Source organism: Dermatophagoides farinae, chromosome 5, assembly GCF_024713945.1.
Source record: "Dermatophagoides farinae isolate YC_2012a chromosome 5, ASM2471394v1, whole genome shotgun sequence".
Classification (NCBI taxonomy): domain Eukaryota; kingdom Metazoa; phylum Arthropoda; class Arachnida; order Sarcoptiformes; family Pyroglyphidae; genus Dermatophagoides; species Dermatophagoides farinae.
In genome coordinates this window covers 3,765,134-3,789,197 of record NC_134681.1, presented here as the reverse complement: position 1 = coordinate 3,789,197, position 24,064 = coordinate 3,765,134, and the positions used below count along the sequence as shown (strand labels likewise).

Genomic DNA, 24,064 nt, shown 5'->3' with positions numbered 1-24,064 from the left:
TGTGTGTGCTGGGTTTAAAATTCAATTTTTGAATTTGAATTTTGGTTTGTCGATTTTTTTCTTTTCGTTGTAAAAAAAATAAAACATAAAAGACAACCGCCTGGTTATTCACAAAATGATGATGATGATGATGATGATGATTATTACTGGCCTGAATACCAATTTTTTTATATATGAAATGTCTGTGTCTGATGTTTTTTTTTTTGGTTGCAGAATGAAAATTCACATAATCTGATCGATGATGATGATGATGATGATGTGTGTGTGGTTATATAACGACGACGAAAACAATGGAGAGAAAAAAGACAACCAAAGAAAAATCATAAAATATGGTTTTTTTCATGGAAACAATAAAAAAAAATTAAAATTGACCTTGCCCATTCATAAATCGGCACACATTTAAATTGGGATTGATTTTTTTTCTGGTTTATTTTCTGGCAATCGAATTAAAAAATCAAAATAGATACAAACACACACACACACGGGTAGATTTGTTTTTTTTTTTTTTTTTGATTTTTGATGACTCATTTTTGTTTTTTGTTTTTCATTGATTAATTGGCGTGATTTTCATCGCATTACACACACACACACACACATGATTCACAAGTCTCAAATCAAATTCAATTTTCAAATTTTTAATGGTTTTCAACAACACAATTGATGAATGACGATTGTTTTTGTTGATTGTCATCCCTATTGTTTTTGTTGCTGTTGTTGTTGGCGTTGTCAACACATCGATCAAATGAATAGAATAGAAAACGAAAAAAAATTTTATTATTACCAAGCAGATTTGAAATCCAATAATTCTATACATCATACATTCATACACACACACACACACACAGACTATTTGATTACAATGTAATCCTATATATTCATCAATTGATATTCATCATCGATTGTTTTTTGTGTTTCGAATTCCAAATTATTTTGTTTCAATTTTGTTGTCGTCGTTTATTGTTGATTTCCGATTGAAAATTTTCCATTCTTATCTCGGCAATATTTATGGATGCAAAAAAAAAAGACGAAAGCAGAATGAAATCTGTATGTTTCGCTTTTCTTTTTTTTCAAAATTTTTTTTTGCTTGTCTTTTTTCTTGGTGACAATTGAAATGAAATGAAATAGAATATATGGTTGACCATTTGCATTTGCTCTTTTTTTTTGTTTTATTTTTAAACTTTCAAAATTGAATTTAAATGACAAAAAATTAATGAATAAATGAATGAATAAATGAAAATGGAAATAATCGTAATTACGAAATGCAAAATGAATTTTTGTTTTTTTTCTCTGATTGAAAAATGCAAAAATGTAAATGCGTGTGCTTATGTTTATCAAATTGAAACATTGGTGGTCAAGAATATTCTTTTAGTAATCCAGGGTATGTGTCTGTGTGTGTGTATTGTTTGGTGGTGGTGGTGAATACTATCCACACACACACACACACAACGAATAAATAAACAAAAAATGGTAAAAAATGAAAAAAATGCAAGAATCGTTGTCGGTGTATGTTTATGTGTGTTGGTGTGGTCTATATTAATAATAATGATGATTATCTTTATAATAATGTATGCTGGTTTGTTTGTGTGTGGGTGTGTGTGTGTGTATCATCACCGAATAATAGAAAAAAAACCTATCATGAACATTCTCATTTTATCGATAAATAGCAATAGCAATAGCAACAGCAACAGCAATAACAACAAGAAAAAAAAACATGTGATGAAATTGATTGCATTGATTTCTGATTTAAACACCGAAAATTGATTGATTATATTGATTGATTGCAAACACAAAAGTACATACAAACGCACACACACACACACACACACCGAATAACAACAACAAAAAAAATGGTCACAATTATGAAATATTCATGAATAATAAATAAAATGTAAAATAATCACATCACTAATATTAGGAGGTGAAGAAGAAGAGAAAAAAATGATCGTTCTTAATTCTAATCCGTTCACAATTCACTTAATCCGTACTTGTGTGTGTGTGTTTGTGTTTGGATGTGGGTGGTGTGGCTGTGTGTGTGTGTGTGGTCAATAATTGATTGATTGATAAGGGCACGATATGCATAATTTTTTTTTCCAATGATAATTTTTGAAGATATGTTGTAATATTGATTGTGAATGTGACATTTTCTTCTTGTGTTAGTTTTTTTTTATTTTTTTGATAAATTTTAAACACGACTTGAATGTTTGTTAGTAGCTACCGTTGTTGTTGCTGCTGCCGATGATTGTTGTTGTTGTTGACCATTTGTCATCGATAATGTTGTTGTTGTTTTACCATTTTTAAAATGACCATTTGTTGATGATTCTCTATCATCATCATCATTATTATTATCGTTTTGATTCAATACATCTACCAATGATTCCATTGCATTATTTATACGATCAGCTGCCGTATGTAATAATGGCTGATGATATGTGGTTGACGATAATTGGCTATTTTTTATTGATTTATTCGATTCTTTATTCTCATCATCATAGCCATCGTCATCATCAAATTTTAAAATGTCTGCTGCTGTTGTTGTTTGATTTTTAGGTAATTTTTTTATCGACGATGATGAATCATCTCGATTCTGATCACTCAGCTGTTGTTGTTGTTGTTGTTGTTGCTGTTCATCGAGAAGTTTTTCTGCTTCCTGTATACGATTCTCTAATTTTTGTTTCGTACGTTCATCCAATGTACCAGTGGTGTTGATATAAGTTTTAAATTGATTCAATTGTAATTCCAATAATTTATTACATTTTTCCAATTCAAATTTTCTTGTTTCAAGATGATTTCGATCATTTTTTAATCGTCGTACTTCATCCAACCAAAATGATGGTAATGATGTTGATTGTGGTTGCTGATTATCCGCGATGGTTATTGTTGTTGTATTATTATTATCCGGTGAATTTGGTGATGCTTGTGATGATGACGTCGGTGAAGGTGTTAAATCGGTTTTATTATTACCACTACGACGACCACTACCATTGGTCATTATGGATTTATCATTCAATTCAATTTGATTGTTTATTGTTTTTGATTTTGTTTCCATAGTATTATTATTATTATTTATCGATTCATTCTTGATAGTTGTTCTTTTTGTTGTTGTTGGATCATTCGATGATTTATTTTTATAATTATCATCATCATCATCTTTATCTTTCAATTGGCTATATTCATTCGTCAATAATCTATATTTGAAAATAGAATAGAAAAAAGTTTTCATTATAAATAGAAAATTTCCAAAACAAACTAACCGATTTTCTTCTTGTAATCGTTGTATTATAATTTCAAGCTCATTACGTTGATCTGCAGCTATTTTCGATAACATTTCCGTTGGACTTTGTATTGTTGGTTGTGGTGCTGATGTTAATAGAAATTGTTTTTGCTGTTGTTGATGATGACCAATCATAATCTGATTATGATGACGTTCACCACCACCACCACCAGCAGCAGTTGGATGATTTAATGAACTACGACGATGTGGATGATGTGGAGGTAATTGATGCAATGCTGCTTGCATTGCTACCGGTGGTAATGAATCAAATCTACTTGAACGTGAAGCACGTCCAGATCGAAGTGATTCACTACGATTCAATAACTGATGTTGATTATTTTGTCGTTGCTGTTGATGTTCTAATTCGGCTAATCGATTTGCATATTTACCAAGACGTTGATGTATATCATCATTAGATTTAAGACTAGAACGTGATGGTGACATTCGTACAAATTGATTATGATCACCAACTGTATTTGATGATGTTGATGATGTAATAGTGGTGGTTGGTGTAATTCGATGTCCAGATAATGGTGATTGATTAGCGGCCATTAATTGATGATGATGATGTTCCGCAGATGTTTGCAACTGTTTTCGTGGTGTTAACTGTTGTAATTTTTGTTGATGAATTGGCCGTGTACCATAGATACCAACAACAGTGTTGTTCGTATTCACCGGTAATGGCGGTAATGGACCAGGTCGAATTGGTGTGTAATGATGTTGTTGTTGTTGTTGTTGTTGATGAAGTGAATTATTATTATTTTGAACAAAACGTGAATCAACCATAAAATCTAAATCTCTTTTAGTGGTCATAGAACCAGGACTAGCAGCTCGTTGTGGATAGGACAACGTATGAACCGGTGTTGTATTTGATGATGGTGCATGTGAATATGATCCATGTAATGTATGAACAAATGATGGTGCCGATTCTTCAGCCACTAATCGATCACCTTCATGTAATGATTGTACAGGTAGATAACCTAATGCTTGATGGCGTTTAAAATAACGGCCAGATTTGAATTTATTTCGAAGAATTTTACTAAAATCCCGCATATCTTCTTTTGACGTAGTGGCTACACAATACTCTTGCATTGGATGTCTTTATAAAGAAAGAGAAAGAGAGAAAAAAAAATTAGATTTATTCAAAACAATAACGACGGCAAAAAGAATCACTTACGATGGTTTATGTTTTTTAACCGAATTGACGGATAGAAAACAATACTGACATAGATCAAAGTTAAAACATTTTAGGCAACGATAACGAAAACCTTGAATTGGATATTGTCGACAGCTATTACATTTAGCTGGATGGCGACTACTTTCAGCCAATCGTAATCGATGTAATACAACTAACCATACTAATGATTGTGGTTCAGCACGTATCCATGCCAATACCTGATCTACAGTGATACCGGAACCATTCGGTGGCCGTAAACCAGATGCCGATGCCATCTCTAAACAACTACGAACACTTGGTTCAACATTTGTGCCACCAAATGCGGCCACTTCGCCCAATAATTTTGGTAAACGAAGACAATCATAGATTAACAGACCGAAACGTCGTTCATCGGCACGTTGATTTTCATCGGCAATCAAATTGAATAAATCTTTAGAACAAAAATTGTTTCGAAAAAAAATCATCAAAACAGAAATGATTTGAGAAAAAAAAACTTACAAATATATTTCTGTTCCAATGATATGTGTGACAAAAGTACCAGGGCAACTTGGAATGAAAATTGTCGTATAAAACCGGCACGTGAAGGCCTTTTTTCGGAAGAACAAAAAAATTTGAATAAAAATAGATTCGAGTCATCGAAACAAAACAAAACAAAAAATAAAACATACGCATCATAAAGATCTAGTAGCCAATTGAGACATAAATCAACACAAAGAGGCACATTAATGGCCGCTGATGATGATGACGATGTTGATGTTGATAATGATGATTTGGAATGATCATCATTATTATTATTGGCCATTGTTTTGCTATTTTCTTTATCTTTTGTTGCTGATGATTGTTGCTGTTTTTTGTTACTTGATGATGTTCGTTCCTGTTTATTATGTTGTTGTTGTCGTTCCATTTCAGCTGTTTCAAATATTTGTTTCAAACAGGATACAATATCTGGTACAGCAATCAATCGAAGTTCATATGGTAATTCATCATTAATACCATCTTCATGGTTATTGGTTGTTGTTGATTCTTGTTTGTTGTTTTTAGCGTTGTTATCATTATTATTATTAGCAGATGAATCATTGGAATTAGTGGTGGATTTATCATTTTTCATCATCGTAGATTTATTTTTACCACCACCACCACCACCATTAGGACCGACACCATGTTGTTCAAATGCATTGGCAAGATTATTTAAATTAACATTATTAAGACCAAGTTGTATTTGTAATCGTCTTAATTTCATTGCTGTACGATATGCAGCATAACGTACTTCATTATATTCATTCATTGAATCAATAATTTCTGTATAACGTGGTGAAAAAAGATGTACAGTTTCAGTTTGGCGGCTATAACAAAAACAGAAAAAAAAGAATTAAATTCAATATACAAAAAGTGAAGATGTGTACTTACTTGATGTAGCAAGGCAGTTTATTATTAGTGACAGCACGTTCCCAAGGTTCATCGACAGCTTCGGTAAGAAAATGTTGTTGGGCCGTACCATGATCATGTTGAATTTGATCCAATTCACGTGATCGTTCATCAATGGCCACACGTAATAGACGGGCACGTGTAGTTACTTCTTCTAATGATTTAAGATTACCATGTGATAACGGTACATTACGGCCAGTTAAACGAGCAGCAATTTCATTCACATGAATCACATCACGAGATACCGGTGCTACATACATCTGATTGTATGTCTAATTTAAAATATAAAAAAAAACAATTAAGAAAGTGGGTTAACATGAACCAATGATTACCTTCAATTGAGATCTTTGTTGAGGTAAATCGTCGAATGTTATATTCGATATTGGTGTCCATTTTGATTTGACCATTTCAGCTTCATGTAATTTAGCGGCTAAATCATCCATAACACGTTGTAGATCAGTTAATCGCTATTAGAGTGACCGGGGGGGGGAAACAAAAAAACAAATTAATAAACACGAAAAAAAAATTAATTTGATTTGATTTGATTGTCAATTAAAATAGTGTGTGTTCTGTGTGTATATCAGTTTTTTTTTCATTGTTTACAATCAAATTATTTGGCCATTTTCTATTACGGCTATAATGATGATGAACAAAAATGTGATTCATGTTCATTATTGATGAATTGCATTGATTTGCATTTGAAATCATTTTGTTTGTTCGTTTGTTGTAAATATCACACTGATTAATGATCACAAATAACGCGCACACACACACAAACCACAATGTATGAGATACGTTTGATGACTAGATCAATGACTGATTGATTTGAATTACATGATGATATTCTTACACTTGGCACACAGCCATACACACACACACAAATGAATGAAACATTAATCATCGGTATTGATATTGATTTAATAATCGATTTAATCAAAAAAAAAAAAAAAAAAAATCAAAAATGAAAAACAACGGAATAAAAAATAAATCTTGACCCTTCATCTTTTCGTTGAAATGAATAAAATTCATATGTCTGTCTTTCTAACAAACAAACACACACACACACAGACACGGAATTGAGAAAAAAAAATATGAATCAAGAATAAACAAATTATTATTATTATTATATATATACATGGATGGCTGATTCAATAAACCAGTTGTTTATATAGTGAGAACCCGAAAATTTGGGTTTCTAATTTTTTTTTCTTTTCTTTCACTTGTTGTTGTAGTAGCTATTTTTGGCAAATTTTTTTTTTGTATCAAATAACAATCAAAAAAAAAAATGAAAAACCACCCACCCGCAAACACACACACACACACACACACACACACACACACACACACACACGGCAAAATGATGTTTGTTTATTTGTTTGCTAAAAACATACTGATGTTTGTCTGCAGAAAAAAAAACAAAAAAAAATCAAAGAATCAAAAGAATATATATGTTTATATATAGAATCTAAAGTGTTAAATATAGCAATAAAACAAAAACAAAAAAAAAATCAATCACAAACATATAACAATAACAATGGATTATTATATACTGCCACATGTGTCTATTTGTTATTGTTATACGTTATATTGATGACGTGCGTATGTTGGATCAATTTTTTTTTTACTCTCTGGTTTTTCTTTCCATCATCATATTCTATATGGTGATGACAATCAAACAACCACCACCAGAAAAAAAAATTAGTGAAAATCCTTCAAACAAACTGAGTGAAGAAAAAAAAATGTAGATCATCACATCACATCACAATAACATGACTACACAGAAATTTTAATCTTTTTTCTCTTTCTCTCAAAAACACATATCGACCATGTGTTGAGTTTTTTTTTTTTTTTTTGATTCAAGGTTTTAGATGCTAAAACACACCGATAACCACTTACACACACACACACACACACACAACTGTATACAATACAATGGAAAAAAAGGAGGAAAAAAATGACTGATAATGACATATATTCATCCTCAAAAAAAACAATGAAAAAAAAATTTTCCAGTTTGTCCCCAAAAGGAAGAGACAGAAAGGAAAAGAAAATTTACATAATACTTTCAATAGTGGCAATTTAAGTGTTAAAAATTCACAATTCACAATTTTGCATTGTATTTTTTGTATTCAAAGTTTAACCAAACAAACAATCGACTTACCAGATGTGCTTCATCCAAACGTTGTAAACCAAGATCAACAGTACTTTGCACTGAATGCCATAATTCTAATAATTTGTTCATTTCACGATTCAATGATATTTCTAATTTTTCAATCTGTTGTCCATTTTGTTGTTGTCGACGTTGTTGTTGTTGTTGATCATTATTGATAATTGATGAACCGGCAATCGATGATGCCATCGATGCTGATGCTGACATACGAGCATTGCCACCAAATCGTTGTACATCATGTGCTCTTTTAACACCAAGACGACGAAGAAAATTATGACATGATAATAGACTACTATCAATAATTGGTCGTTTTTCTATTAATTGATTTCGAAGTTGTAGTAATGATGATTTTTGTTGCAAAACATTTGCAATATCTAATGGTACATTGTCTTTTGATTCTCTAGCTACTACTACATCACCACCATCAGAATAATGTGATATTTGTTGTTTCTGTTGAAATTCCATTTGTCTTTTAATGATCCATTCGGTTAATTCACGTAATGATAAAACCAATTGTGTTGCACGTTCATTAATAACAACATTATAAGCAATATTGGCCGTATTTGTAGCCATTATTGATTCATTATCGTTATTATGAATACCGCCACCAGTAATAACGTTATTATTTTGAATAACCGAATATAATGATGCTGTTGAATGACTAACAGGTACCGGACATGTAGTTGTCGTTGATTTACTAACAAATGAACTTGATTCTAATCGTGAACGTAATGTTAATACACGAAGTCTAACACTATTCCAACGGCTATTTGTTTGTTCAACACGATTACGAAATCGTATTAACCATGGATCAATGGATTGTTGTTGTTGTTGTTGCCGATTACCAATCGATGATGATGCTGTTGTTGTTGCTGATATTTTTGAATCATTTGTAGGAAGATTCTCCAATAGTTCCATCAATAATCGATGATCAGTTCGTTTTTGTTCAATCTCTCTTTGTATTATCTGTGAATAAATGAATGTGGAGAATTTATTTTTAATGGCAATTATCGATTATTGATCAATAGAAAAAAAATGATCATTACCTTAATCTTTTCATAATAATTCATATGCATCTGTTGCATTTCCGAAACATTACTATAAAGAGCTGTATCATCTGTATTGAAATTTGTTATTGATCCATCCTGATTAATATTGATAAGTGCACTTTCAGCTGCTAATCCTTTTTCAATAAAATCCAATGATTGTTCCATTTCAGCCAACCATTTATTGAATCGTTTTTCTGATTGTTCATGAAGGCTATAATTATTATTTGCAGATGATGATTGATTCATCATTTGTTGTTGTGATGTGGCTGTTGTTGCCATATCATTTGATAATAATGTATTATTGGTGGTCATTTGACCACCACTAACACTACCACCACCGGTAATCGATGATGATTTAATTGATGAAATTGATTTGGAAGACTTTTTCGATGATTGTGTACCGTAATTATCTAGGAAAAAAAAAGAAAAATTAAAAAATTAATTGAAACAGGAAAAAAAATTCTCAAAATTCTAAATTAAAAAACAAACAATCACCTAATTCGGTACCGGATGATGAACCACCATTCACCATTGACATTAAAAGATTACGATTCGAGGAAGACGATGTTAATGATAATAATTCATTTAGACTTCGTGTTTTACATTTAATACTACAATATAAAATAATAAGATATGATGATGATTATTAGTGAAAAAAAAAATTTGAACAAATCAAAATCGGATCAAATAACACTTACCATAAATATAGATAATTACTACGACATTGCATATCACTAGCTTGTTTACGAAGTTTGATCAAATGCTCATAATAGGGCATCGATATGTTATTACTATTAATCAATGCTGTTGTCGGTGTCGATGTTGATGATGATGATGATTGTTGTTGTTGTTGTTGTTGTTGTGGTTGACCTTTTTCATTCAATTTTAATGGTGTTAATGATGCTATACGAGCATCGATCGAATTACATAATGTTTGTAATCGACAACTATATTGATTACATTCACTTTCATAATCCTAAATGATTAAGAATATGGAAAATAATGAGAAAAATTGAATTTAATTTAGAATTTATTTTTTTTTTATTATCGATCAACTTACCGATAAAATGGATAATTGTGATTTAAAATCTTTTGATTCAATAATCGATGTTTTATTACCATTATTTTGTCCATTTGATTGTTGATTATTATTATTAACACTAATATTGGCTAAACGTTGTTCCATTGAATCAAGCCATTGTTCAATATCTTGTCTTTGCATATCTAGATTTGAATGATTTGAAACTTCAGGCAAATCAATTGGACGATTATAATAACCACTACTACTACTATCCACAATATGGGATTTATTCGTCGTCATTATTACATCGGCAACTGTATCATAAACATTGTCCACTTTTTTATCAATATCCACTGCTGGTTGCTGTTGTTGTTGTTGTTGTTTAGCCAATAATAATTGCTGTAATGAACGTTGATGATGTTCACGTTGTATTTCACGCATACGTTCCATGATTGTCTGTTCGATATGATTATAATAATTAATATCTGGTGCTATTAATTTAACATTAATTGATGATGATGATGATGATGATTCAATAACTGAAGATTGACCATTGATAATACGTGTTATTTTTGGCAATTGTTGCCGTCGTCGCCGCCGTTGATGTGGTTCTAATGAATTGAAACGTTTTTTTGAATCATATAAATCACCTTCATCATCATCATCATCATCATGATTATCAATAGGATGATGATGATGAAGATATGATTGATTTGTTGATGATTTTTGTTGTTGAAATCGATTATGATGATTGTGGTCAGTAGCTGCTGCTACTGCTGCTGCTGTTGTAGATATAGATTGTGTACGATTCAATTTAATTGATTGTTTATTAATTATTTGCTGTGATTTTTGTTGTTGATTGATTGTCGATTGATTATTGATGATGATGATATGTTCATTATTTGTTGATAATTGTAGCCATATTTGTTGTAATATAAATACGGAAAAATGTAGCTCGGTAAGTAAATCCTATATATGATGATTGTGTGTATGTGTGTGAGTGAGTGGGTGTATAATGGAAAGCAAAAAAAAAATTATTATCGAAAATACAAATTTGTACAAACAAAATACATGAATCAAATCAAATCAATCAAATCTATTAAGAAACAAACAAAAAAAATCACAAGACTAACATGCGATAGACACACACACACACACACACGTACCACACAAAGTATGGACTAAATGGTCAGCCTGTGTAAGTGTGTGTGTGTGTATGTATGTGTGGTGTGTGGTGAAAATTGAGCCCAGAATTTTTTTTTCGGCGAAAAATGAGAAGAAAAAAAATTTGAACCCAAACATAATTGAGTTCAAATTCATACACACACACACACATACAGACACAGAATAGCTGCTGAATGTTTTTCTACCAGGTTTCAAAATGAAAAGAAAAAATTCTTTATGGTACAACACACACACACACACACACATTGGTGGAACATTTGTGTTCTATCTATGGTTCCAAAATAATTTTTACTGCCAGTTGAAAGCCGAAAAAAAACAAACGATCAAAGAAAACATTCAAAAGAACACAAGAAACACACACACACACACACACGTATCGAATGAATCTGAGTCGCTGCTGCTGCTGCTGCTGGAAACAAATGATCTAAATAAATAATTCGACCAAACAAAAAAAAATTTTTTTCTTTTTGTTTTTCAATAATATGAAGAAAGAAAAGAAAAAAATGATAATAATGGCGCCCGAATCAAATGTTATATATGGAAAAAAATCGGACATTTACCACTACCATTAAATGATGATGAAAATTCACATATGTGACGCCAAATAAACGAATATAATTTTTTTTTCTGGTTTAGGTTTCAGGATAACGAGAGAGAGAACCCGAATAAAGTTCCACTAACTAACCAACTAACCAACAAACCACCACCACCACCACCACCATTTGTATCTATTTGATAATGATCATTTTTTTTCTGTTGATATATTCATTCATGTTGAAATGGCTAAATTATATAGATGATGAACAATTTCAAACTTTTATTTTTGTTTTCATTTATATATGAATTGTTGTTGTAGTGGTGGACCTCTATGATGATGATGATGATAATAATGGTGGTGGTGTTTGCCGTTGATATATATATGCAATGGTATGTCTGTATTTTGGTGCGTGTGTGTGTATATATATCGTCTGTTGTGTGTTTAGTTTATAAAATTAAAAAATCAAAAAAAAAAAAATTCAATTGAATCAAATACAAAATTGATTTTTTTTCCCATTTTTTTCATCAGAAAAAAAAACAACAACGACAACGGCAACAACAATTTATGATTTTACACTGGCACACACACACATAGCTTAAATTGATAATTTTTTGGGTAGCCCATAATCCCCCCCCCATACATCCCCTCTCAATAATCATCATCCATCAGTGTATTTTATATATAGATATATTTGGATCATCATCATTCATTCATTCATTCATCTATCTCTTAGTTTGTTTTTTTTTATGCTTGTAGCGCATAATCAGTTTATAAAATTGATAATATACACCATTACAACAATGAAAAAAAACAAATATATGAAATATATGGTTATCATTATGGGCCGAATCTATTCCAAATGGATCGACCAGTAAACCATCATCATCATCATCATCATTAGATTCAGAAAGACAGAAAGATTCTGACTAAAGCTTTAGTGTGTGTGTGTGTGTGTGTGTGATCCAGTGAATCCATTATAATCATTATTATCAATTATTAAACTAAAAAAACAAAAACATAATCATAGAGTAGTAATCACACACACACATGTACAGTGTTTTACAACCAAGTTCTATAGTTTTTCATGACAGAAAAAAAACATATTTTTCATACAAAAACAAAAAAACACTTATTGGTTGGAAATCACTGATTAGATCATAGATAGAAACAAACAAAATGTTATTTACTTACCTCTGCACGTCGAATTGTAAATTTAAGAATATTTGATGGCATCAACACCGCTGCTGCTGCTGTTGTTGTTGTTGTCGCATTTTTAGTAGTTATTTTAATCAATAATAAATCCAACAAATATATTTCAAATGTAAGCCATTGATTTAGCTGTATTGTTGATTGACGATAATAATTTGCTAATTCATTTGGATTATATTCACAATGGCAACACCAATTTGTATTATTATTATTATTATTATTACTGCTGTTACTATTACTATTTCCTGTACGACAATCACAATTTTTTACAATACTACTATTACTACTGCTTCTACTACTATTATGTTGTTGTTGATGTTGCTGCTGTTGCTGTTGTTGTTGTTTCCGTTGACGATATGAATTAAAATATGTATAAGCATTTTTCATCTGATAATGAATCGATGCCGATGCTGTTAGGCCATATTTACGTAAATTATTAACCAATTGTTGATAAAGATTTTTTATCTTGGCAAATTCACCGATCATATGATCCATATGACAATTTGTCAATTGAATTTGTTTACAATGATCATGTAATTCATCGATCAATATTTCAATCTGTTTAATAATACGTTCATGATTGATTAATGTATGACGAACATTATCTAGGAATGTAATCGATTCAATCGGAAATGTCATATCGTTTGTTGATTGTCGTTGTTGTTGTTGTATAACATAATCATCAACACAATGCAAATGTTCTAATGCCAATAGTAGCCAATCCAATTGGCCACGAATCATATGGCCAATATTTGACATACTAGTTATAAACATATCAACAAAATATGCTAATCGATAAAGATTAATTGATACATTTTCAAAACGTTTCGATAATGATTTCCGTCCCGTTTCATCAAGATTAGCTACATTTAATTTATTGGCAAATGGTTGTCGTGTCAATAACATCCAATTCATAAATTGTTTTGCCATTGATTGTTCCATTGATTTTAATTTACGATGTAACGTTACGATACTATCACGATTACTATCAGATATATTTGTTTGCATACGAATAGCAATCAATTCATCATTGGTTTCTTGTAGCCATTGTTCTAATTGTTCCAATGGTAATGTATCATGATAATCATCGGTAGTAGTAGTATTATTATTATTCAATAATAATTCATGACGTACAGCATCTTTGATTAGATTATCAAAATCAATATCATCACCACGACGATATGGATAGCCATTAATGGTTGCTGTTGATCGTGCCATTGCAATATCAATCAAACATTGACGACGCCATGTTAATTCATGAACAATTGAATTCCATTTATTCGTTACTTTATCCATTTCATGTTTTATACGATTTTTTGCATCCAATAATGCTTTTAAATCGAATGAATAATGGCAAAAATTTTTATCCATTTCCGGTGTAAAATGACGCACAATACGTTCATAGATTACTTTCAATCGTCCATAAATTGGTACATGGGTTCGTAGCTGTGTAACCAACAATGATTGTGTACGTGCAACAACATTCATATTTAAATCACTTTCATCCAAACGATTTGGATCAGCCGATATCATTGTAATGCGGCCATTATTGATCTGTAGTTCAACATTCTCAAACCAATCACATAGTTTACGTATTTCAACATTAAATTGCATGGTATCTTCGTGTATTAATTTAAGATGACGATGTAATGTAAGAAATGTATGATTCGATTGATCAAATTTTGTTTCCAATGAATGTAATAATTGTATTGATTGACATGAGAAACGATCCCAATCAATGGATCGATCAATATTGATTGACCAATCATCAGTTAATGATGATGTTGGCATCTGATTACAATCAATTGGCCATTCTATTTCCATATTTGCATAATTATCATTGGCACTGGCATCAATATCAAATGGTTTATGTATGGAACAATGATTATCATTAGTCAATATTGATGATCCAGAATATGGTGTTATTAATCCAGTAATAGTGGCAATACATAATAATTGTTCCAATTGACTTCGACATTGATTTAGACGTTTATTCAGTACATATAATTCTTCTTCCAACATGAATGGAAACATACGATTTGGATTATGTTGTCTACGTTGCGATAATTCAATCAGATCACGTTGTCCAATACATTCGATTGTTTGTTCCAAACGTTTCAATGTACAAAGATATGATTGAAATGAATATGAATTACCTGGATCAATATCTGGTTCACCTAGTAGTAGATTATTAATCATACGTTCAGCCAATGGTTTTACGGTGTCCATAAATAATTCCGTGGTAGTAGTAATTTTTATATTTTCAATCAATTGTTCATCATCATTGTCGACAACAGATTCAACCACTGGTGATTGTTTCAATTGTTGTTGTTCACTTTGATTATCATCAATTATCGTTTGATCTACATCCATCGAATTTTCATTTTCATTTTCATTTTTCACTTCCGATTCAATTATACGTTGCTGCTGCTGTTGTTCATCGACAAATGAATCCTTCTGATTATCATCATCATCATGATGATCATGGTCATCATCAAGATCATCCTGATCATCGAGAACATAATGTTCAGCAACCAATGTTAATAATTCATCATAACAAGCACCAACTTCTTCAATACCAATAAGTATATCTGAATGCCGTATACAGCTAATATCAAGTTTTTCTTTCAACGCACATATATCGGATAATATTTGGCGACAATTTTGTTTCACTTCAATTGAATCCATTTGATCATCTAGATTAACGTTTTTGGATTCATCATCACCATCATTGAATAATTTAAGACGATCAGCTTCAGATTCTAATCGCAAAAGATTATCATTAATATCTTGACATAATTTTGATAGATCTTGTAGAACCGATACACGAAATGATAATGATTTTGTCAATGCTGTACGTGTATTATCCAGATAATCTAAACGTCCCTGTTGAAATGTATTCAATTTTTCTTGTTGTGCAATTTTACGTATAAAATCAAAACGTTTTTTAAATCCAGACAATTGTGTTTCATATTCACGACAATTTACAGTGATTAATCGTTCCAATATTGTCGGTATTGTTTGTTCATTATCTGTTGTTTCAAATACTATTTCCATTTCATTGATTGATGAACCTAAATCAGCTAAATCTTTTTCCAATGTTGATAATTCAGAATCCATATTCATTTTGGAATTAATGGCCAAATGATGATGATGATGATGTTGTTGATGATTTCGATTTCCAACGATAATGTTACGTTTATTATTAATCGATTCAGTTTCATTGATACTGTTTGGCTGTTGCATTTGTTTTTGCTGTTGTTGTTGTTGTTGTTGTTGTTTGATCAAATCATCCATAATATTGATGACAAAATAAACTTTACTTTGCAATCGTTTTGTTGCTTCATTGAATGATAATTTTTCAAATTTTTCACCATAATCATTATGCATAGTGAGTAATTGTTTTCTTTTCATTTCAAATTCATTTGTTAACATCATATCATCTTGTTGATTGTTGATGATATCGATTGATTTTTGATTAATCCATTCTTGTACTTTACAAATCATGTGATCAGCTTCACGACATTGACCAATAAATTTATCTGTACGTTGTATTAATTGTTCTAAACTTGTGCAGAAATCTTTATCAAAACGACATAAACTTTTGAATTCAATGTGATATTTATCAAATATCTGAGAAATACTGGACAAATGTTGAAAATAATCCAATAGACAATCATTAGTGAATATTTGTTCAATTTGTTTTCGTCTTGATTGTCGATGTTCATCATTATGACAGCGATTAATACATTCTTCAACTTGATCCATAAATTGTGACGCATCTTCTAAATCTTCAACATTTTTCTGTCTTCGCTGTAGCCGTTCTTGTTCATCGGTGATTAATTCAATGAATTTTCTTTCATCATCAAATAAACGTTCCAATTGTTGTAATGAATCGATTAGATAATTAAAATAATGTTGATATTGTTCCAATCGATTCTGCAATTGAGCCATTTTCTCTGGAATCTGTATTCGTGCTTGCGTTAATAGCTGTTCAAATGCCAATGTTTGATTGTTATTATTACTGCCATTCGATGATGTTATCAATGATAACATTTGCATAATGATTGCTTGTTCACCATTTAAAATATTTTGTTCATATTCATCACGTAATTGTTTCAATCGATTCAAATAAATTGTTGGTAAATTATAAATCAAACGATCATAAATCATCATTGTTGTTGTTGTTGTCATTTTATTCGATTTCGATGTTGATGTGGATCGTTCATCAATACAATCATAATCAGGTGATTCATTCAACCCTAAACGATCATCCATAGCGGATAATTGTGATTCATTTTCCAATTGATTTAAACGTCGTCTATAATCATCCAAATTATTGATCAAATCGATTGTTAATTTTTGTGCCTGTTCCAAACGATCCAATTTATTCAGAATACGTTGACATAAACTAAGCCATGTTTGTTTAATATAACGTATGACCGGTATAACATCATAGAATACATCATTGCCAAGTAAAAGTTTCAATGCTTTTTGTGCTGTATCGATAATGGTTTGGAAATTTTCTTCAGCCGTACCTTGCATATATTGTTTAAGACGTGAACATTCAGCCAATTGACATGACAATGATTCATTGTCACCAATAGCAATGGATTCATCAAGAAATTGATCCGATGATTCGACGAATTTTAATAATTGTGAAAATTCCGTTTCCAACACCGTTATCGATGGCGATATATCTTCTAATTGTGGTAATAATGTTTTGAATCGATCAAACAACAATGACCAACGTTTAATCAACGATTGTATAGAACTAATCAATTGTCCAGTTTGTTGATCATAATTATTACAATTCAATGACATGATTGCATCTTCGATTTCAATCAATTCTTTTTGTTCAATATCATTTTGGCCAGCAAAAATAAATTCAGCTGCACGACGACAAGCAAAACTATAATTTTGTTGTTCATTATCAACGGTTTTTTGTAGATCAGCCAATATTAATATACGGCCATCGATTGCATTGGCAAGATCGGCAAATGAACGTAACTTTGAACCGGACTGTGGCTGTGGCTGCTGCTGTTGTCTTTGTAATTCCGTAACGGATTGTTGTTCATGATGTTCCACATTGACAATGGTAACACCATTTTTTCTATCACCAACATCGTGTGTTGATTGTTCCAGAATATTATCTTTATCTTTATCATCATCGTCATCGTCATCGTCATCATCATTATATTCATCAACTAGATTTATAACTTTGGCTAACCAAGTATTAAATTGTTCAATTGCAATACGAACTTTATCAGCTTTCATCACGATTGATTCATTTTCATTTTTCGCTTCTTTTTCTTCTTTTTCACTATATTCAATAGCCACCTGATGCATTTGTTGTTGTAATGATTCAGCTAAATTTTTCATAAGTAAAACAATTCTTTCAAATCGTAAAAGATCAATAATAATCACGATAGATTGTTTTTGTAATGGACTTAATGATTTCATCATACTATCATCAAAATTAAATGAACGAAAACATTGCCAAACATTGATTGAATCTGTATCCGGCCAACAAATGAAAATATTTGACATTTCTTTACGATAATCATTTAGACGTTGATTCATTTGTCGTACTTTATCTAATTTACCGATAATAGATATTTTACACATTTCCATTTGTTGTTGCATCTGTTGTTGTTGTAGCTGATGATCATCATTATCATTGGTCATCATTAATTGTTTATTAAATTGTTCAAATTTATCACGATATTTATCCAATACATTTATCAATTGATTGGTTTCATAATGCATTTTATCCAATGACAATATGATTCGTATACGTTGACGAAACGAATCAATACGTTGTTCTAATTGTTTCCAACATTGTTCCAATTCAGTCAAACGTTTTTCAATTTGTTCATGAAATGTTTGCGATTCATATTCATTACAAAGTTGATTAGCACGTTGAATTAATTGGCGAAAATCTGTCGTTCGATATTTGATTTCCTGTTGTAGTTGGGATAATGTTTGATCTTCTTGTTTTAATACCATAATCATTGATGATAATTCGTTTTCATCATCATAATGATCACTATCTAATGATAATTCACATAATATCGATGATAGTGGTTGCGGTAATTTTTGTCGTAACTGAGGTGAACATTGTTTTAAATATTTTTCAATTACCGATTGTTGTTGTTGTGTATTTGATTGTTTTGTCAAGTCAAAATCGATCAAATCGATGGCTACAATATCACTTTGTTTATTCATCATTTGAAATAAATCAATAAATTCTTGTTGGCCAATAGTTAGATTATTGCTTGTATCAGCTGTCGTATTGATCCATTTAATCAAAGAATCGACTAGGTTTTCCCATTCACGAATATTACTATCATGTAGATTGACTACTACTTTACTACGATGTTTATTAAGTTCTGTTGTTGATTCATCATTATCAACAACAGGGCTCTTCATTTCATGATTATCAATCATTTTAGCTGTAGCAATGGTGATCGGTTTATCATCATTGGTCATTAATGTTGGATATCGATTAATACAATCTTGAACATTATTCTCAATCGATTCAATTTGTCCTACCAATGTTTCCCAACGACGTCCAATATCTTCAATATTTGTAATAATTTTTTGACTAAATCTTGAATCACCTTTTGTATCCAATTTCAATAATGCATATGAATGGCCGGTTATTTTTGAAATTGGTGAACTTTTCAATTCTTCTTCTTCTTCTTCTACACTATTTGGTTGCTGTTTACGACGATGATGTAATTGATCCGGTCCATAAACAATATCGGTACGCATTCGTTCCAAACGTCGTTGTATATCTTTCAAAAATCGTATATCTTGTACGGTCATTGTTGTTTTGGCCAATGTTTCATCGGCCGATTCTTCAATATCGGATAAACGTCTTTCAAGACGTTGAAACCAATCATTCAAACGTTTCTTTTCATCATCAAATGCTGACCAACATTCAAATAATTTTTGCAGAAATTTTCCACGATTTTCAGTTATTCTACAAGCGTTTGCCCATCGTTCATTCAATGCATCAAGTTGATCAACAAAATCGTTGCTTATTGCAGAATTACCATCACTATCACTATCGACGACAACAAAATTTGATATTGCGCTCAATAATTGTTGTTCAGAATCCATTGTTTCCTGTAGTTGATTGTATGTATCAATTTGTTGCTGTAATGATTGAAATGAATATGGAATTTCATCCATTTTTTCCGGAATCAATAGCGAAATTTTTTGTTCAGTTTTTGTCATTAATGTTCGTAATTCTTCTAGCTGACTATTCTGTGCCTGTATAAGCATATCTTGTAGATAACGTTGATGTTTAATTGCAGCTGAACGCAGATCATTGAAACGTTGATTCAATAGATTCATTTGTATGACTATTTCATTTTTCGATTGTGGATCCATTAATACAGCCACATTTGGCTGTTGCTGTTGCGTTGTTGACATTGTACGAAAATTTGAATTTGAATCAATCAATCGTTTGCCTTTTATAAATGCATGATTTATACGTCCTGAATAATCGGAAATTTCGATTAAGAATTGTTCATGTTCACTGAACCGCATCTTTGCATATTCAGCCATTTCGATTGTGGCCATTATTCGATTATGTAATATTTGATTAAAATCGGTGGATGGTCCCATTGTTGTTGTTGTTGTGGTTGTTGTCGATTCATTCGTTTTCAATGATGATTCAAAATTGGCAGAACGAAATTTTTCATGATCATCATGTTGTTTTTGTTGTAGCCGATCTTCGGCATCTAATAATAATGTCATTAAATCTTCAATAATTTTATTATATCCTGCCAATAGTTTAGCATCTGATTTGGATGCGTTAATTGTTTTATTATTGCCACTTGAATCATTTGATGATGATTTAGTTTGTTGATCGCCACCACCACCACCACTACTGCTGATGGTGGTGGATGTAGTAAGACGTCGTTGATAAGCAGGTGATAAAACCGGTATACCAGATTGTGTGGTACGTTTCATTTTCTTTCCCGATGATGATGGTGATGATTGATCCATTATCGGCGATTTTCCGGTTTGTATATTTAATTGCCTTTTAATACTTGTTTGTTCCGAATGTTTATGTCCCGATGATGTTGATGATGATGATGTAGTAGTTGATGATGAATGCGATATTGAACGTTTTGGAATATTGCTAATACCGGATGGAATAATTTCTGTTGATTGTTGCTGTTTTTGTTGTTGTTGTTGTTGTTGCTGTAATTCGATCACTTGAAAAAAACACATAACATACATCATCACAGATTTTTTATCCGGTCTATTCGTATTGACATCTAGATATTTGGTAAATGGATTTTAAGTAAAAAAAAATCAATTATGAATTGTAAATATAACAAACCATCTGGTTTAAGTAATTGATCAATATGGAAATGTTTAGCGGCCATTTCAAATGCATGTTTAAGACGATCATTGGTGTCCATTGATAATATTTCACCATAGCTGAATAATTTTGGTCTGTATTGGTTTTCAAAAAAAAAAAATTAGAAATATAGAAATCAATCAATGTGTTTGATTGTTTGGAGGTGGAAAAAAATTTAAAACATTTACCGATAATGATGTATCAATGCATTGAAAGCAAGACCATCACTCCAACTGTTGGTGAAATTATTAATCTGTACACCTTCATAGCCATTGGTGGCCATTTGACACCAGGCTAATAATTTTTTTTCTAAATCATTTTGTTTTGACATTTTCGAATCAATATAATGATCATTTGAAAAATACAATAGACTTGATTATCGATCGATTGATCCAAAAAAAAAAATTTCACATCATGATTTTTTAACTGTATGAATGCGTTTACATGTGGAATGTTTTTTATTTGCACAAAGTGATGTTTATTCAACCTAAGAAATAGAAAAAAAAAGATGAAAAGAAAACAATTTTTTAAAAAAAGGCAATATTAGACTGGGTGTTGGTATCGTTGTTGTTGTTGTTGTTGTTGTTAATCATAATTGAAAATTGATGATGATCACTATGGAAATTCTCTACTTTTTTAAATCATCATCATCATCACGATGACAACAGGTTAATAATATTATCTGTACGTGTGTGTGTGTGTGTGTGTGTGCAATGGATTGGATATCTAGGTTTTGATGACATGTTTTTTTTTTGCCAAGTACCAATGATCAACATTTGTGAATAAACAAAAAGCCAAGGTTATTCTGATGTTTATTGTAATTTTTTGTTTATCGATTATTGATCAATTTTTGTTGTTGTTATTGTTGTTGTCGTCGTTGTTATTGTTTCTAATCTAATGTGACAATTTCTGATTCAATGTAAGGATGTGAAAATTGGTTCATACCTGGATTGTAATACTTGTAAAAATTAAATAATAAAGATGATGATGAATGAATGATGTTGTGATGGCCAAATTCACAAATCACTGATGATGGTAATACTAAACAAACACATTGTCATGTCATCAGAAAGATGAAGCCATCGAACTGGCCAGAAATCAATGATGATGAAAAAACAGCCAATTCATTGTGGAAAAAAAACAATCACAAACACAAAATGATGATGATTCACCCGCACCGATGGTAATTTGATTCGGTTGTTCCAAATTTATTTCGTTTGTTTTGCCACAACAACATCGAGATAGATAAATGAAAAAAAACGCCGGTTAATTATTTGATTTTACTGATTCAGATTATTATATTATTATTCTGTTTAAAACACATAAAATAAATGGAAATTTGAATCATCATTTCTTTGTTTGTTTTCGTGTGTGTGTGTGTGTCTGATGTGTGATGATCTATTGCAATGTCATCGTTCGGCACATCATCAATGTTGTATGTATTCTTCAGAAGCGAATCGAGTGTTTGTTGTGTGTCCAAATATAATCATCAACCTTAATAATAATAATGATGATGATGATGATGATGATAATGATGATGGTGGCCACAACTTGTTGCTCAAACACACACATACACACACCACAAAACAGAAAAAAAAGGACAGAGAAGAGAGATAGCCGAATAGGAAAAAAAAAGTCAAACAACGATGATGATCTCGACAAAGGGAAAGAATAATGATAAAAAATTTAACCACTTGAATACCAACCCACTACAAACAAACATAAATATAAGAAAAAATCATCTCACATTGAAATGAATTTTTTTTTTTTGAAAAATAAGAGAATTTTTACCATCTTATTACCATCATCTTCACTGAATACGAAAAAACTGACACACACACATATACAAACACAACAAGGTGAGGCTTTGCTTCTCACTTTTTTTTTTTTTTTTTGCTTGCAACAAGTTTATTTTTTTTTCTGCCATCCATCCAAGTTATCCAGCTTGTGTTTGTGTGTGTGTGTGTGTGTGTCTGTCTGTCCGTCCGGTTATTGTATTGTAAATGTATCAACACTGAATCCATGCATCATACATGATGATGATGATGAATGTGGGTGTATAAGTTATACACATCTGTGTGTTTGTGTATTTGATGTGATGGTTGTAATGATGGTGTATGTGAAGTATAGTGGAGGATGCAAGAATATCTATCTATCCATCAATCTTTGTCGCCCTATTGAGAAGATATTTTTATTTTTTTCTCAACAGGTGGCATTTTTTTTTTTTTTTTGAAAATTATTGTAGAATTGTATGTTATTTTTATGTACACATAGATGATACCCATTTTTTTCTCTAGGATTGATTCATTGAAGACAAGAATTTAAATTCAAATTCTTCAATTTCTATATGTTGTGGTTCAAAATGCAGAATTTATTGAAATTTTTTTTTTTAAATTTTGTTACGTATTATATGAACGTGGTTTGTGTTGCTTGCCACTACTTTATTTTTTTTTTTTGATGATATGCATGCCGATCATGATTGGTTGCCGTTGTACTGGTTATTTGGTTGAAAGCAAAGTGAAAACGTTAGCTGCAGCACTGTAGTAGAAGTAGTAGTATAGCAGTGGTAGTAGCATAGCATAAAACACATAAAAATTAAGAAAAAAAGCGCTAAATTAACCGAATCATTTAAAAAC

At 31.0% G+C, this 24,064-nt stretch overlaps 1 protein-coding gene across 2 annotated transcripts; it reads right to left on the bottom strand.

Annotated features, from left to right (window-relative positions):
* Nucleotides 1-1,147: 1,147 nt before the first annotated feature.
* On the bottom strand, nt 1,148-23,365 carry LOC124498972 (uncharacterized). 2 transcript variants are annotated; one of them, XM_075731178.1, is made up of 17 exons: nt 23,135-23,365; nt 22,374-22,515; nt 21,617-21,915; nt 21,408-21,523; nt 13,028-21,342; nt 10,153-11,082; nt 9,791-10,068; nt 9,588-9,703; nt 9,090-9,502; nt 8,035-9,009; nt 6,206-6,340; nt 5,856-6,145; nt 5,117-5,791; nt 4,947-5,035; nt 4,449-4,878; nt 3,252-4,370; nt 1,148-3,185 (listed from the first exon to the last, which is right to left on the bottom strand). In XM_075731178.1, exons 3-17 carry the CDS (start codon nt 21,757-21,759, stop codon nt 2,183-2,185), a joined length of 15,027 nt encoding a protein of 5,008 aa, XP_075587293.1. In that variant the 5' UTR covers nt 21,760-21,915; nt 22,374-22,515; nt 23,135-23,365; the 3' UTR covers nt 1,148-2,182. The 2 variants fall into 2 exon arrangements, with proteins under 2 accessions (XP_075587293.1, XP_075587294.1); XM_075731179.1 differs by having other exon boundaries at nt 23,220-23,312.
* Nucleotides 23,366-24,064: the final 699 nt, after the last annotated feature.

What these genes read in the sequence shown, in the direction of transcription:
- LOC124498972 (XM_075731178.1), bottom strand. Translation starts at nt 21,759, where the DNA reads ATGTCAAAACAAAATGATTTAGAAAAAAAATTATTAGCCTGGTGTCAA. An exon ending in AGTAATTATCTATATTTATG is followed by an intron (nt 9,704 to 9,790) that starts GTAAGTGTTATT and finishes TTTATATTGTAG; the next exon opens with TATTAAATGTAAAACACGAA. An exon ending in CGATTACAAGAAGAAAATCG is followed by an intron (nt 3,186 to 3,251) that starts GTTAGTTTGTTT and finishes TTTCAAATATAG; the next exon opens with ATTATTGACGAATGAATATA.